Raw genomic sequence first — 13,789 nt, forward strand, 5'->3', positions numbered from 1 at the left:
ACACCAAGGGGCAAAGATCGTTACTGGGGGTTGTATATAGAACCCCAAACTGCAGTGGTGATGTTGGGCATGGCATTAAACAGGAAATTACAGACACATTCTATAAAGGAACATCTGTAATTATGGGTGATTTTAATCTGCTTATAGATTGGGGAAATAAAATTAGTAACAATACAATAGAGGAGGAATTCCTGGAGTATATACGGGATGGTTTTCTGGGCCACTGGATTGAGGAACCAACAGGAGAACAGGCTATCCTAAACGGGGTATTGTGCAATGAGAAAGGAATAAGTGGCAATCTCGTTGTGCGAGACCCCTTGGGGATGAGTGACCATAATATGATAGAATTTTTTCAAGATAGAGAGTGAAGCAGTTGATTCTGAGACTAGGGTCCCGATTATAAATGAAGGAAACCACGATAGTATGAGGCACAGGTTGGCTATGATGGATTGGAATGTTACTTAAAGGGATGACAGTGGATAGGCAATGGCAAATATTCAAGGATGAGGGAGCTGCAACAATTGTTCATTCCTGTCTGTCACAAATCGGGAAAGGTGGCCAATCCATGGTTGACAGGGGAAATTAGAGTGTATTAGATCCAAGGACGAGGCATACAAACAACAGATCTGAGAATTGGGAGCAGTTTAGAATTCAGAAAAGGAGGACAAAGGGATTGATTAAGAAGGGAGAAATAGAGTATTAGAATAAGCTTGTGTGGAACATAAAATCCAACAGTAAAAGCTTCCATAGATAAGCGAAGAGAAAAATATTTGTGAAGACAAATGTAGGTCCCTTAACAGTCAGAAATTGGGGAATTTATAATGGGGAACAAAAAAATGACTGACCAACTAAATACATACTGTGGTTCTGTCTTCACAAAGGAGAACACAAGAACGTACCAGAAATGTTGGGTAACACAGGGTTTAATGAAGGTGATCTGTATTAATGGGAAAATTGTGTCGTGGAAATAGATGGGTTTGAAGGCCGATAAATCCCCACAGCCTGATAATCTACATCCCAGAGTACTGATGGAAATGGCCCCAGAAATAGTGGATGCATTAGTGGTCACCTTCCAGGATTCTATAGACTCTGTAACAGTTCCTACAGATTGGAGGGTAGCTAATGTAATCCCACTATTTAAAAAGGAGGTAGAGAGAAAACGGAATTATACACCAGTCAGCCTGACGTCCGTATTCTGAAAAATTTCTCAAGTTCCATTATAAAATATTTCATAGCAGAGCACTTGGAAAACAGAGGCAGGATGGGAGAGAGTCAGCATGGATTTGGAAATCATGCTTGACAAATCTACTGGAATTCTTCGAGGATGTAACTAGTAGAGTGGATGAGAGGCAGGCAGTGGATGTGGTATATCTGGACCTTCAGAAGTCTTTCGACAAAGTCCGATATAAGAGATTAGCGTGTGAAATTAAAGTGCATGATATTGGGGGCAGTATTGAGATGGATAGAAAACTGGTTGGCAGACAGGAAACAAAGAGTCGGAATTAAGGGTCTTTTTCCAAATGGCAGACAGCGACTAGTACCCCAGCTATTCATAATATTTATCAATGATTTTGACGAGGGAACTAAATGTATTATCTCCAGATTTGCAGATGACACAAAGTTGGGTGGGAGGGTGAGCTGTGAGGAGGATGCAGAGATGCTTCAATGTGATTTGGACAGGCTGAGTGAGTGGGCAATTGCATAGCAGACGCAGTATGGGGATAAATGGGAGTTTATCCACCTTGGTAGCAAAAACAGGAATTGCTATCGATTTAGAGGGGGGGAAAATGTGCAACGAGACCTAGATGTCCTCATACACCAGTCACTGAAGGTAAGCATGCAGGTGCAGCAGGCAGTAAAGGCGGCAAATGGTATGTTGGCCTTCATTGTGAGAGGTTGAGTATAGAAGCAGGGATGTGTTGCTGCAATTATACAGGGCCTTGGTGAGGCCACACCTGGAGTATTGTGGGCAGTTTTGGTCTCCTTCTCTGAGGAAGGATATTCTTGCTCTCAAGGGAGGGCAGCGAAGATTTACCAGACAGATTCCTGGGATGACGGGACTGACATACAAGGAGAGATTGTGTCAGTTAGGATTATATTCACGGGAGTTCAGACGAATGAGGGGGAATCTCATAGAAACCTATAAAATTCTAACAGGACTGGATAGGGTAGATGCAGGAAGGATGTTCCTGATGGTGGGTGGGTCACAGTCTGAGGATACGGCGTAGACCATTTAGGACAAATCAGGAGAAATCTCTTCACCCAGAGGGTGGTGAGCTGTGGAATCCGTCACCACTGGAAGCAATTGAGGCCAAAACATTGTATGTTTTGAAGCAGTTAGGTATTGCACTTGGGGCTAAAGGGTTCAAAGTTACTGAGTTTGATGATAATGAATGGCACAGCAGGCTCGAAGGGATACAGTGAAGGTTCACTAGATCGGTCTCTGCGATGAGGGGCTTGTCCTATGATGAAAGGCTGAGCAAATTGGTTTTTTAAATCTCTGGAGTTTAGAAGAATGAGAGGTGATCTCACTGAAACCTACAAGATTGCGAAGGGGTTTGACAGGGTCGAAACAGAGATTGTTTCCTCTGGTTGAAGAATCTATAATAATAATCATTAGTATAATAATAGTGTCACAAGTAGGTTTACATTAACGCTGTAATGAATTTACTGTGAAAATCCCCTAGTCGCCACATTCCGGCGCCTGTTCGGGTACACAGAGGGAGAATTCAGAATCTCCAAATTATCTAACAGCACGTCTTTCGGGACTTGTGGGAGGAAACCGGAGCCCCCGGAGGAAACCCACGCAGACACGGGGAGAACATGCAGACTCCGCACAGTGACCGAAGCCGGAATCGAACCTGTGAAGCAACAATGTTAAGGGGCACAGTCTCAGGATAAAGGGGGCCGATTATTTAGGACCGAGATGAGGAGAAATTAATTCACTCAAAAAGGGTTGTGAACTTTGGAATTCTCAACCACAAAGGGTTGTGGATGGTTCATTGTTGAACATGTTTATAGGTGGGATAGACAGATTTTTAGCCTCTCAGGAAATGAAGGGGTACGGGGACCGTTGGCAAGTGGGGTTGAAGCCCAAGATAAGCCACGATCGTGATGATGGCAGAGAAAGCTCCAAGAAAAACATGGTCTATTCCTGCTCTTATCCCTGGTGTGTGTGTTCTTGACACACATGCAAGCAGTGCACCAGGGGGATCCCAGCGCATAAAGGGGGGTTTGTATTTCCAAAAATAGGATGGCTACAGTTGGAATCTCCCTTGTAACCGTCACCCATAATGAAAAAAAAAACAAATACCAAACAAATCATTCCCAGTTCATAAATTGCAGCCACTTCAATTAATTGCTCATCAGATAGGGATCAGTAAATCGGTTTGTTTTAAATATCCCGGGGGGGCTGGGGGGGGGCTTCCATATTTTATGTGAATAGAAAAAATAGGAAGAAATTCCCAGGTAAACTTCAGAGAAATCAGTAAAACTGAAAGTTTAATTTTTGAACATCATGGAATGATACAGCACACAATGTCGCCATTGTGCCTGTATCAGAGCTTATCAGTCATCCTCAACTCCCCAAATCCTCGTTGTGCCCGTAGCAGAGCTTATCGGTCATCCTCAAATCCCCGTCATTATTTTTCCATCAAGTATTTTTCCAATGTATTTTGAAAGTTATTGTTGAATTCCAGGCAGCAAACTCCAGGTCACAACAACTTGCTGCATTAAAAAATTACTTCCTCACCGCCCTCGCTGGGTTCTTTAGGCAATCACCTTAAATCTGTGTCCCCCTGCTGAGCAAAGCTTCTGCCTCTGTATTTGCTGCCTCTGTATTTGCTGGATCAGAATCCCCCATTACTTTGAAGCCCTCTTCAATTTCCATTGCTGGAATGACAATCCCAGCTCTTCCAGAGAACTGAGGTCCCTTCATCCCTGATGCCATTCTGTGCCTGATGTCAGCAACTCCCCTGGAACTATGATGGTGCAATAATACAGATTGTTGCAGATTCTGCACAGAACAAATGCACAGATGTCTTTAGCAAACAAAACCTTTGGGTTTGGTGCAAACCAATTTATTATTGGATAACCAGTTTTCCCTGTCAGCCTGGCAACAGTGCATTGCTGCCATTGTCCAAATGTAACAAGCTGCAAACGAAACACTGATGCCTCATGCAGCAACGCAGTATCACCAAGACATCTCCAAGCTCCCAATTTGTTTTTTTAAATCCCAACTTCCACTGCCTGCATTTCATTTTCTTGCAATAAGTCTGGGGTTGACGTTGTGCATTGTGTTCTTTCTGTAACTGCCCCGTCTGTGCCCACTTACCCACCATTTTTAATGAAGTGGTTGACGCCACAAACCAAATCACAGAATGGTTACAGCACAGAAAGCAACCATTCAACCAGTCACAATCATGCTAACCCTCAGCTGGCCCCACTCCCTCTCCACATAACACAACAGATATTCTCTCTTCAGGTGCTTGTTTATCCTTTAAAAGCAGCAACTGAACCTGCCTGCCCCACACTGTTAGGCAGAGAATTCCAGACGCTAACCGTGGATTCTATTAAATCGCTGTCACCATAAATAGCACTGGCGACATTTAGCCTGACGACGATTTTTAAAAAGAAAACCATTTTCGTGTCCAATTTCACAAGACTAAACGATGATCAAAACACAAATCTGTCAAATTTACTGGTGTATTTCTGCATTCTCAATTTATCCCTTCAAAAAAAAAAAAAGACTCTTGGCATTTAACAAAATAAAGTCTGACCCCCTCCAGCCCTGGCTGTTTAAATTGTCGGTTAGAGAGAGATTCACAACAATCCAGCCATTTCCACAGAGAGACTGACAGACATGAACATTGATGAATGATCCTGAAATCCACACCAAACCCAACAATCGCTTCACACTCACACATCCTCGACGGCTCTTTCATATTTTACAATATGTTTATGGTGCTGCAGGGGGGGGGGGGGGGGGGGGGGGGGGGGGAGACCCGGACGGGGCGGGGGGGGGGGGGGGGGGGGGAAGAGGGCAGAGGGGGTGGGGGTGAGGGCAGTGGGAGAGGGTGAGTGAGGGCGGTGGGAGAGGGTGAGTGAGGGCGGTGGGAGAGGGTGAGTGAGGGCGGTGGGAGGGGGCGAGGGCGGTGGGAGGGGGCGAGGGCGGTGGGAGGGGGCGAGGGCGGTGGGAGGGGGCGAGGGCGGTGGGAGGGGGCGAGGGCGGTGGGAGGGGGCGAGGGCGGTGGGAGGGGGCGAGGGCGGTGGGAGGGGGCGAGGGCGGTGGGAGGGGGCGAGGGCGGTGGGAGGGGGCGAGGGCGGTGGGAGGGGGCGAGGGCGGTGGGAGGGGGCGAGGGCGGTGGGAGGGGGCGAGGGCGGTGGGAGGGGGCGAGGGCGGTGGGAGGGGGCGAGGGCGGTGGGAGGGGGCGAGGGCGGTGGGAGGGGGCGAGGGCGGTGGGAGGGGGCGAGGGCGGTGGGAGGGGGCGAGGGCGGTGGGAGGGGGCGAGGGCGGTGGGAGGGGGCGAGGGCGGTGGGAGGGGGCGAGGGCGGTGGGAGGGGGCGAGGGCGGTGGGAGGGGGCGAGGGCGGTGGGAGGGGGCGAGGGCGGTGGGAGGGGGCGAGGGCGGTGGGAGGGGGCGAGGGCGGTGGGAGGGGGCGAGGGCGGTGGGAGGGGGCGAGGGCGGTGGGAGGGGGCGAGGGCGGTGGGAGGGGGCGAGGGCGGTGGGAGGGGGCGAGGGCGGTGGCGAGGGGGAGGGGGCGAGGGCGGTGGGAGGGGGCGAGGGCGGTGGGAGGGGGCGAGGGCGGTGGGAGGGGGCGAGGGCGGTGGGAGGGGGCGAGGGCGGTGGGAGGGGGCGAGGGCGGTGGGAGGGGGCGAGGGCGGTGGGAGGGGGCGAGGGCGGTGGGAGGGGGCGAGGGCGGTGGGAGGGGGCGAGGGCGGTGGGAGGGGGCGAGGGCGGTGGGAGGGGGCGAGGGCGGTGGGAGGGGGCGAGGGCGGAGGGGGCGAGGGCGGAGGGGGCGAGGGCGGAGGGGGCGAGGGCGGAGGGGGCGAGGGCGGAGGGGGCGAGGGCGGAGGGGGCGAGGGCGGAGGGGGCGAGGGCGGAGGGGGCGAGGGCGGAGGGGGCGAGGGCGGAGGGGGCGAGGGCGGAGGGGGTGAGGGCGGAGGGGGTGAGGGCGGAGGGGGTGAGGGCGGAGGGGGTGAGGGCGGAGGGGGTGAGGGCGGAGGGGGTGAGGGCGGAGGGGGTGAGGGCGGAGGGGGTGAGGGCGGAGGGGGTGAGGGCGGAGGGGGTGAGGGCGGAGGGGGTGAGGGCGGAGGGGGTGAGGGCGGAGGGGGTGAGGGCGGAGGGGGTGAGGGCGGAGGGGGTGAGGGCGGAGGGGGTGAGGGCGGAGGGGGTGAGGGCGGAGGGGGTGAGGGCGGAGGGGGTGAGGGCGGAGGGGGTGAGGGCGGAGGGGTGAGGGTGGAGGGGGTGAGGGTGGAGGGGGTGAGGGTGGAGGGGTGAGGGCGGAGGGGGTGAGGGCGGAGGGGGTGAGGGCGGAGGGGGTGAGGGCGGAGGGGGTGAGGGCGGAGGGGGTGAGGGCGGAGGGGGTGAGGGTGGAGGGGGCGAGGGCGGAGGGAGGGGGTGAGGGTGGAGGGGGTGAGGGTGGAGGGGGTGAGGGTGGAGGGGGTGAGGGTGGAGGGGGTGAGGGTAGAGGGGGTGAGGGTGGAGGGGGTGAGGGTGGAGGGGGTGAGGGTGGAGGGGGTGAGGGTGGAGGGGGTGAGGGTGGAGGGGGTGAGGGTGGAGGGGGTGAGGGTGGAGGGGGTGAGGGTGGAGGGGGTGAGGGCGGAGGGAGGGGGTGAGGGCGGAGGGGGTGAGGGTGGAGGGGGTGAGGGTGGAGGGGGTGAGGGCGGAGGGGGTGAGGGCGGAGGGGGTGAGGGTGGAGGGGGTGAGGGTGAGGGTGGAGGGAGGGGGTGAGGGCGGAGGGGGTGAGGGTGGAGGGAGGGGGTGAGGGCGGAGGGGGTGAGGGTGGAGGGTGCGAGGGCGGTGGGAGGGGGTGAGGGTGGAGGGGGTGAGGGTGGAGGGGGTGAGGGTGGAGGGGGTGAGGGTGGAGGGGGTGAGGGTGGAGGGGGTGAGGGTGGAGGGGGTGAGGGTGGAGGGGGTGAGGGTGGAGGGGGTGAGGGTGGAGGGGGTGAGGGTGAGGGTGGAGGGAGGGGGTGAGGGCGGAGGGGGTGAGGGTGGAGGGGGCGAGGGCGGTGGGAGGGGGTGAGGGAGGAGGGGGTGAGGGTGGAGGGGGTGAGGGTGGAGGGGGTGAGGGTGGAGGGGGTGAGGGTGGAGGGGGTGAGGGTGGAGGGAGGGGGTGAGGGCGGAGGGAGGGGGTGAGGGCGGAGGGAGGGGGTGAGGGCGGAGGGGGTGAGGGTGGAGGGGGTGAGGGTGGAGGGGGTGAGGGTGGAGGGGGTGAGGGTGGAGGGGGTGAGGGTGGAGGGAGGGGGTGAGGGTGGAGGGAGGGGGTGAGGGCGGAGGGGGTGAGGGCGGAGGGGGTGAGGGTGGAGGGGGTGAGGGTGGAGGGAGGGGGTGAGGGCGGAGGGGGTGAGGGTGGAGGGGGTGAGGGTGGAGGGGGTGAGGGTGGAGGGGGTGAGGGCGGAGGGGGTGAGGGTGGAGGGGGTGAGGGTGAGGGTGGAGGGAGGGGGTGAGGGTGGAGGGAGGGGGTGAGGGTGGAGGGGGTGAGGGTGGAGGGGGTGAGGGTGGAGGGGGTGAGGGTGAGGGTGGAGGGAGGGGGTGAGGGTGGAGGGAGGGGGTGAGGGTGGAGGGGGTGAGGGTGGAGGGGGTGAGGGTGGAGGGGGTGAGGGTGAGGGACCCCCGCAGCCCCCCTCCCGCCCCCGGTCTCTCTCACCCGGCCCCGGCTCCCGCTCCGGCCGCTCCTCCGGCTCCTGCGGCGGTTTCTCGGCCGCCGGCACCCCCAGGCTCATCCCCATCTTCATCGCGCTGCTGCCGCTCGGCGTCCTCCCGGTGCCCGCCTCCGCCTGTCCGCGGGCTGAGCCCCCGCCCCGCGGCACGGAGCGCTGCCGCCCGGTCGCCGCCCCGCTCGCCATCGTCACCTCAACGCGCCCGTGGCCTCCGGAAAGAACCGAGCGCTGCCGGACCGCGGCGGAACCACCGGCGGCGGACCCGGCTCGGCACGGAAACTGCCGAGGGTGGGACCGGAAGTGGAGATGGGACCCGAGCTACGGACGGAAACTGCCGACGGTGGGACCGGAAGTGCAGGCGGGACCCGAGCTCCGGACGGAAACTGCCGACGGTGGGACCGGAAGTGGAGGCGGGGGCCCGGACTCGGCACGGAAATTGCCGAGGGTGGGACCGGAAGTGGAGGCGGGGCCCGGACTCGGCACGGAAATTGCCGATTCTCAGTCAGGAATAGGATCGCTAAAGGGGGAAGTACCGAACCAATGAAGAGCGGGATGAAAATTGCATTTCACGTGTCAAAATTTGAAAAGAAAGCGGATTGTTTGAGACCCATTTGTTATTTTCTCAATTGTGAATTCCGCTGGACGTCACCGGACTTGTGACCCGGATGTGGCGGGTTGCCGTGGTAACCGTGTCGGCGGTGACGCGCCAGCTGGTCTCCCGGTAACGGTTGCTGGGGCGACGGGGCGCAGTCAGCTACGGAGACCCCGGATGGCCAAGTACCCGTGCTCGGGGGAGTGTCGCTGCGGCTGTCACCCCCTGGTGGTGCCCCGCAGTCAGCACTGGCAGGAGAGGGACGTGGCCAGCTGGATCCAGAAACTGGGCTTCCCCCAGTACAAGGTGAGTGATTCAGGAGGCCCGACACCCAGCGGGCCCGACACCCAGCGGGGCGGGCACCCAGCGGGCCCGACACCCAGCGGGGCGGGTACCCAGCGGGCCGGACACCCAGCGGGGCGGGTACCCAGCGGGCCCGACACCCAGCGGGGCGGACACCCAGCGGGGCGGGTACCCAGCGGGCCCGACACCCAGCGGGCCCGACACCCAGCGGGGCGGGTACCCAGCGGGCCGGACACCCAGCGGGGCGGGTACCCAGCGGGCCCGACACCCAGCGGGGCGGACACCCAGCGGGGCCGGACACCCAGCGGGCCCGGGTACCCAGCGGGCCCGACACCCAGCGGGCCCGGGTACCCAGCGGGCCCGACACCCAGCGGGCCCGGGTACCCAGCGGGCCCGGGTACCCAGCGGGCCCGGGTACCCAGCGGGCCCGGGTACCCAGCGGGCCCGACACCCAGCGGGCCGGACACCCAGCGGGGCGGGTACCCAGCGGGCCCGGGTACCCAGCGGGCCGGACACCCAGCGGGCCCGGGTACCCAGCGGGCCCGGGTACCCAGCGGGCCGGACACCCAGCGGGCCCGACACCCAGTGGGGCGGACACCCAGCGGGGCGGGTACCCAGCGGGCCGGACACCCAGCGGGCCCGACACCCAGTGGGGCGGACACCCAGCGGGGCGGGTACCCAGCGGGCCCGACACCCAGTGGGGCGGACACCCAGCGGGGCGGGTACCCAGCGGGGCCCGACACCCAGCGGGGCCGGACACCCAGCGGGCCCGGGTACCCAGCGGGGCGGACACCCAGCGGGGCCCGACACCCAGCGGGCCCGACACCCAGCGGGCCCGACACCCAGCGGGGCGGACACCCAGCGGGGCCCGACACCCAGCGGGGCCGGACACCCAGCGGGCCCGGGTACCCAGCGGGCCCGACACCCAGCGGGCCGGACACCCAGCGGGCCCGACACCCAGCGGGCCCGGGTACCCAGCGGGCCCGACACCCAGCGGGGCGGGTACCCAGCGGGGGCGGGTACCCAGCGGGCCCGACACCCAGCGGGGCCGGACACCCAGCGGGCCCGGGTACCCAGCGGGCCGGACACCCAGCGGGGCGGGTACCCAGCGGGCCGGACACCCAGCGGGCCCGGGTACCCAGCGGGCCAGACACCCAGCGGGCCCGGGTACCCAGCGGGCCGGGGTACCCAGCGGGGGCGGGTACCCAGCGGGCCCGACACCCAGCGGGCCGGGGTACCCAGCGGGCCCGGGTACCCAGCGGGGCGGGTACCCAGCGGGGCCCGGGTACCCAGCGGGCCGGACACCCAGCGGGCCCGACACCCAGCGGGGCGGGTACCCAGCGGGCCGGACACCCAGCGGGCCCGGGTACCCAGCGGGGCGGGTACCCAGCGGGGCGGACACCCAGCGGGCCGGACACCCAGCGGGCCCGGGTACCCAGCGGGCCGGACACCCAGCGGGCCCGGGTACCCAGCGGGCCGGACACCCAGCGGGCCCGGGTACCCAGCGGGCCGGACACCCAGCGGGCCTGGGTACCCAGCGGGCCGGACACCCAGCGGGCCCGACACCCAGCGGGGCGGGTACCCAGCGGGCCCGACACCCAGCGGGGCGGGTACCCAGCGGGGCCGACACCCAGCGGGGCGGGTACCCAGCGGGCCCGACACCCAGCGGGCCCGACACCCAGCGGGCCCGGGTACCCAGCGGGCCGGACACCCAGCGGGCCCGGGTACCCAGCGGGCCGGACACCCAGCGGGCCCGGGTACCCAGCGGGGCGGGTACCCAGTGGAACATAGGAAAATCCAGCACAGAACAGGCCCTTCGGCCCACGATGTTGAGCCGAATCTTTGTCCCAGATTATCACAGAATTTACAGAGCAGGAGGCCATTCGGCCCTTTGGATTGGGTTGGATTTGTTTATTGTCACGTGTACCGAGGTACAGTGAAAAGTATTTTTCTGCGAGCAGCTCAACAGATCATTAAGTACATGGGAAGAAAAGGGAATAAAAGAAAATACATAATAGGGCAACACAACATATACAATGTAACTACAAAAGCACTGGCATCGGATGAAGCATACAGGGTGTAGTGTTAATGAGGTCAGTCCATAAGAGGGTCATTTAGGAGTCTGGTGACAGTGGGGAAGAAGCTGTTTTTGAGTCTGTTCGTGCGTGTTCTCAGACTTCTGTATCTCCTGCCCGATGGAAGAAGTTGGAAGAGTGAGTAAGCCGGGTGGGAGGGGTCTTTGCTTATACTGCCCGCTTTCCCCAGGCAGCGGGAGGTACAGACAGAGTCAATGGATGGGAGGCAGGTTTGTGTGATGGACTGGGCGGTGTTCACGACTCTCTGAAGTTTCTTGCGGTCCTGGGCCGAGCAGTTGCCATACCAGGCTGTGATGCAGCCCGATAGGATGCTTTCTATGGTGCATCTGTAAAAGTTGATAAGAGTCAATGTGGACATGCCGAATTTCCTTAGTTTCCTGAGGAAGTATAGGCGCTGTTGTGCTTTCTTGGTGGTAGCGTCGACGTGGGTGGACCAGGACAGATTTTTGGAGATGTGCACCCCTAGGAATTTGAAACTGCCAACCATCTCCACCCCGGCCCCGTTGATGCTGACAGGGGTGTGTACAGTACTTTGCTTCCTGAAGTCAATTACCAGCAATCACACATTGGGTGTGAGGCGAGGAAGCAGGTGTAAGGTGAGGAACCTGCATTCTCGTGTCGGTGTTGAGGCTTAATTCCCCAATGATGGTTTTTTTTAGATTTGTGTCACATGGATGAGAAGATCTTTTTCATTTTTTCTGGGGATGTGGACATTGTGGGAAAGCCCAGCATTTATCGCCCATCCCTAATTGCCCCTGGAGGAGGTGCTGGTCAGCTGCCTTCTTGAACTGCTGCAGTCCATGTAGTGTAGGTATATCCACTGTGCTGTTAGGGAGGGAGTTCCAGGATTTTGACCCCACGACAGTGAAGGAACGGCGATATATGTCCAAGTCGGGATGGTGTGTGATGTGTAAGGGAACTTGCAGGTGGTGGTGTTCCCATTGTATCCCATCAATCTCAGTGGCAGACGTCGTGGGTTTGGACGTTTGGCCATTGAAGGAATCTTGGTGATTTCCTGCAGTGCATCTCTCTTTTAAAAAATAAATTTAGAGTACCCAATTCATTTTTCCAATTGAGGGGCAATTTAGTGTGGCCAATCCACCTACCCTGCACATCTTTGGGTTGTGGGGGCAAAACCCACGCAAGCACAGGGAGAATGTGCAAACTCCACACAGACAGTGACCCAGAGCCGGGATCGAACCGGGGACCTCGGCGCCGTGAGGCTGCAGTGCTAACCCACTGCGTCACCGTGCTGCCCCCTGCAGTGCATCTTGTAGATGGTATACACGGCTGCCACTGTATGTCAATGGTGGAGGGAGTGAATGTTGAAGATAGTGGATGGGATGTCAATCAAGCAGGAGTGCTTTATCCTGGATGGTGTCGAACATCTTATAATAATCGCTTATTGTCACGAGTAGGCTTCAATGAAGTTACTGTGAAAAGCCCCTAGTCGCCACATTCCGGCGCCTGTTCGTGGAGGCCGGTACGGGAATTGAATCGTGCTGCTGGCCTTGCTCTGCTTTAGAAGCCAGCTGTTTAGCCCGCTGTGCTAAACCAGCCCTGAGTGTTGTTGGAGCTGCACTCATCCAGATAATAATAATATAATAATCTTTATTGTCACAAGTAGGTTTACATTAACACTACAATGAAGTTACAGTGAAAATCCCCTAGTCGCCACATTCCGGCGCCTGTTCGGGTACACAGAGGGAGAATTCAGAATGTCCAGTTCACCTAACAGCACGTCTTTCGGGACTTGTGGGAGGAAGCTGGAGCGCCCGGAGGAAACCCACGCAGACACTGGGAGAACGTGCAGACACCGCACAGATAGTGACCCAAGCCGGGAATCGAACCCAAGTCACTGGCGCTGTGAAGCAACAGTGCTAACCACTGTGCTACCGTGCCGCCCTAAGTGGAGTGTATTCCATCACATTGCTGACTAAGAATCTGGGCAGCAGTCTGAGTAAAGAGAGACATACAGTGATCGGAAACTCTCTGACCCGGGCATCCTTTAGGAGGATAAAGGCCTTCAGGAAAGGTTTGAATGCTGGGTCATTACGTCCGTGCTCGTGCTCCCCCTGTGCAGGCCCTGCTCTGACATGTCGCCGCCCAAGGAACTATTTGGGAAATGTAATGCATCGAGAGATTACTGGATTAGCAGCCAGTAATTGGATGAATTGGGGTATTTTGTGCATAAGGGAGGGAGCATAATGAGCACTGTTCCTTCCACAGCCCAGGGGATGGGCTTAATGTTCCCCACTCATTGACACTCGGCAGGAATATTTACTCCTGATGATTCATTCCCATACTCCGCATTCTGGTGTGTGGAATCAGATTACTTGACCTTAAACTATTTCTAGTTCTGCGTACTCCTTTGTTTTGTTTATGTTTGTGGTTCCCCGGATCGTAAACTCTGAGGTGACAGTCCCCTCTCCAGTCCTGGAGACAAGGCATCAAGTGTGACCGCTGACCGTGCGCGGCTCCCTCCTGTCTGGATTGGAGCTCATTGATCACCCCTCTCTTTTTCAAATCTGTCTTTCACCCTCAACAACTCGTAACTCTACACGGTAGCGCAGTGGTTAGCACTGTTGCTTCACAGCTCCAAGGTCCCAGATTCGATTCCCGGCTTGAGTCACTGTCTGTGCGGAGTCTGCACGTTCTCCCCGTGTCTGCGTGGGTTTCCTCCGGGTGCTCCGGTTTCCTCCCAAAAGTCCCGAAAGACGTGCGGCGGGATTCTCCCTCCTGGGGACCATGCCGGCGGGAAAACTGGGGCCAACAGCCCCCGAAATTGAGGAATTCTCCAAACCTTCGGGGGTTAGGTTGCCGCCGGAGTCGTTGGCGCCACTCCAGCCGGCGTAGAAGGATCGGCGCGAGTTCGCACATGCGCGGAATGGCCAGCATAATCTCGCGCATGCGCGGA

The 13,789-nt window shown here is 59.0% G+C and overlaps 2 protein-coding genes across 3 annotated transcripts in view; one reads left to right on the plus strand and one right to left on the minus strand.

Moving 5' to 3' along the window:
• tmed8 (transmembrane p24 trafficking protein 8) overlaps positions 1–8,158 on the minus strand; it is a 31,824-nt gene extending 23,666 nt beyond the window's left edge. The window contains exon 1 of one of the 2 annotated variants that reach the window (XM_072494361.1): positions 7,875–8,158. In XM_072494361.1, coding sequence (XP_072350462.1) covers positions 7,875–8,067 — 193 coding nt within the window. In that variant the 5' untranslated portion in view covers positions 8,068–8,158. Of the gene's footprint in view, positions 1–7,868 lie in introns of both variants that reach the window. The other variant, XM_072494354.1, reaches the window with a different exon arrangement.
• Positions 8,159–8,333: 175 nt separating this feature from the next.
• The window catches only part of LOC140406230 (sterile alpha motif domain-containing protein 15-like), a 46,232-nt gene continuing 40,776 nt past the window's right edge, over positions 8,334–13,789 (plus strand). The window contains exon 1 of the mRNA XM_072494363.1: positions 8,334–8,779. Within this exon, the coding sequence (XP_072350464.1) occupies positions 8,651–8,779 (129 nt within the window). The 5' untranslated portion in view covers positions 8,334–8,650. The remainder of the gene's footprint in view (positions 8,780–13,789) is intronic.

The sequence above is a fragment of the Scyliorhinus torazame genome, chromosome 2 (genome assembly GCF_047496885.1).
Source record: "Scyliorhinus torazame isolate Kashiwa2021f chromosome 2, sScyTor2.1, whole genome shotgun sequence".
NCBI classification, from domain to species: domain Eukaryota; kingdom Metazoa; phylum Chordata; class Chondrichthyes; order Carcharhiniformes; family Scyliorhinidae; genus Scyliorhinus; species Scyliorhinus torazame.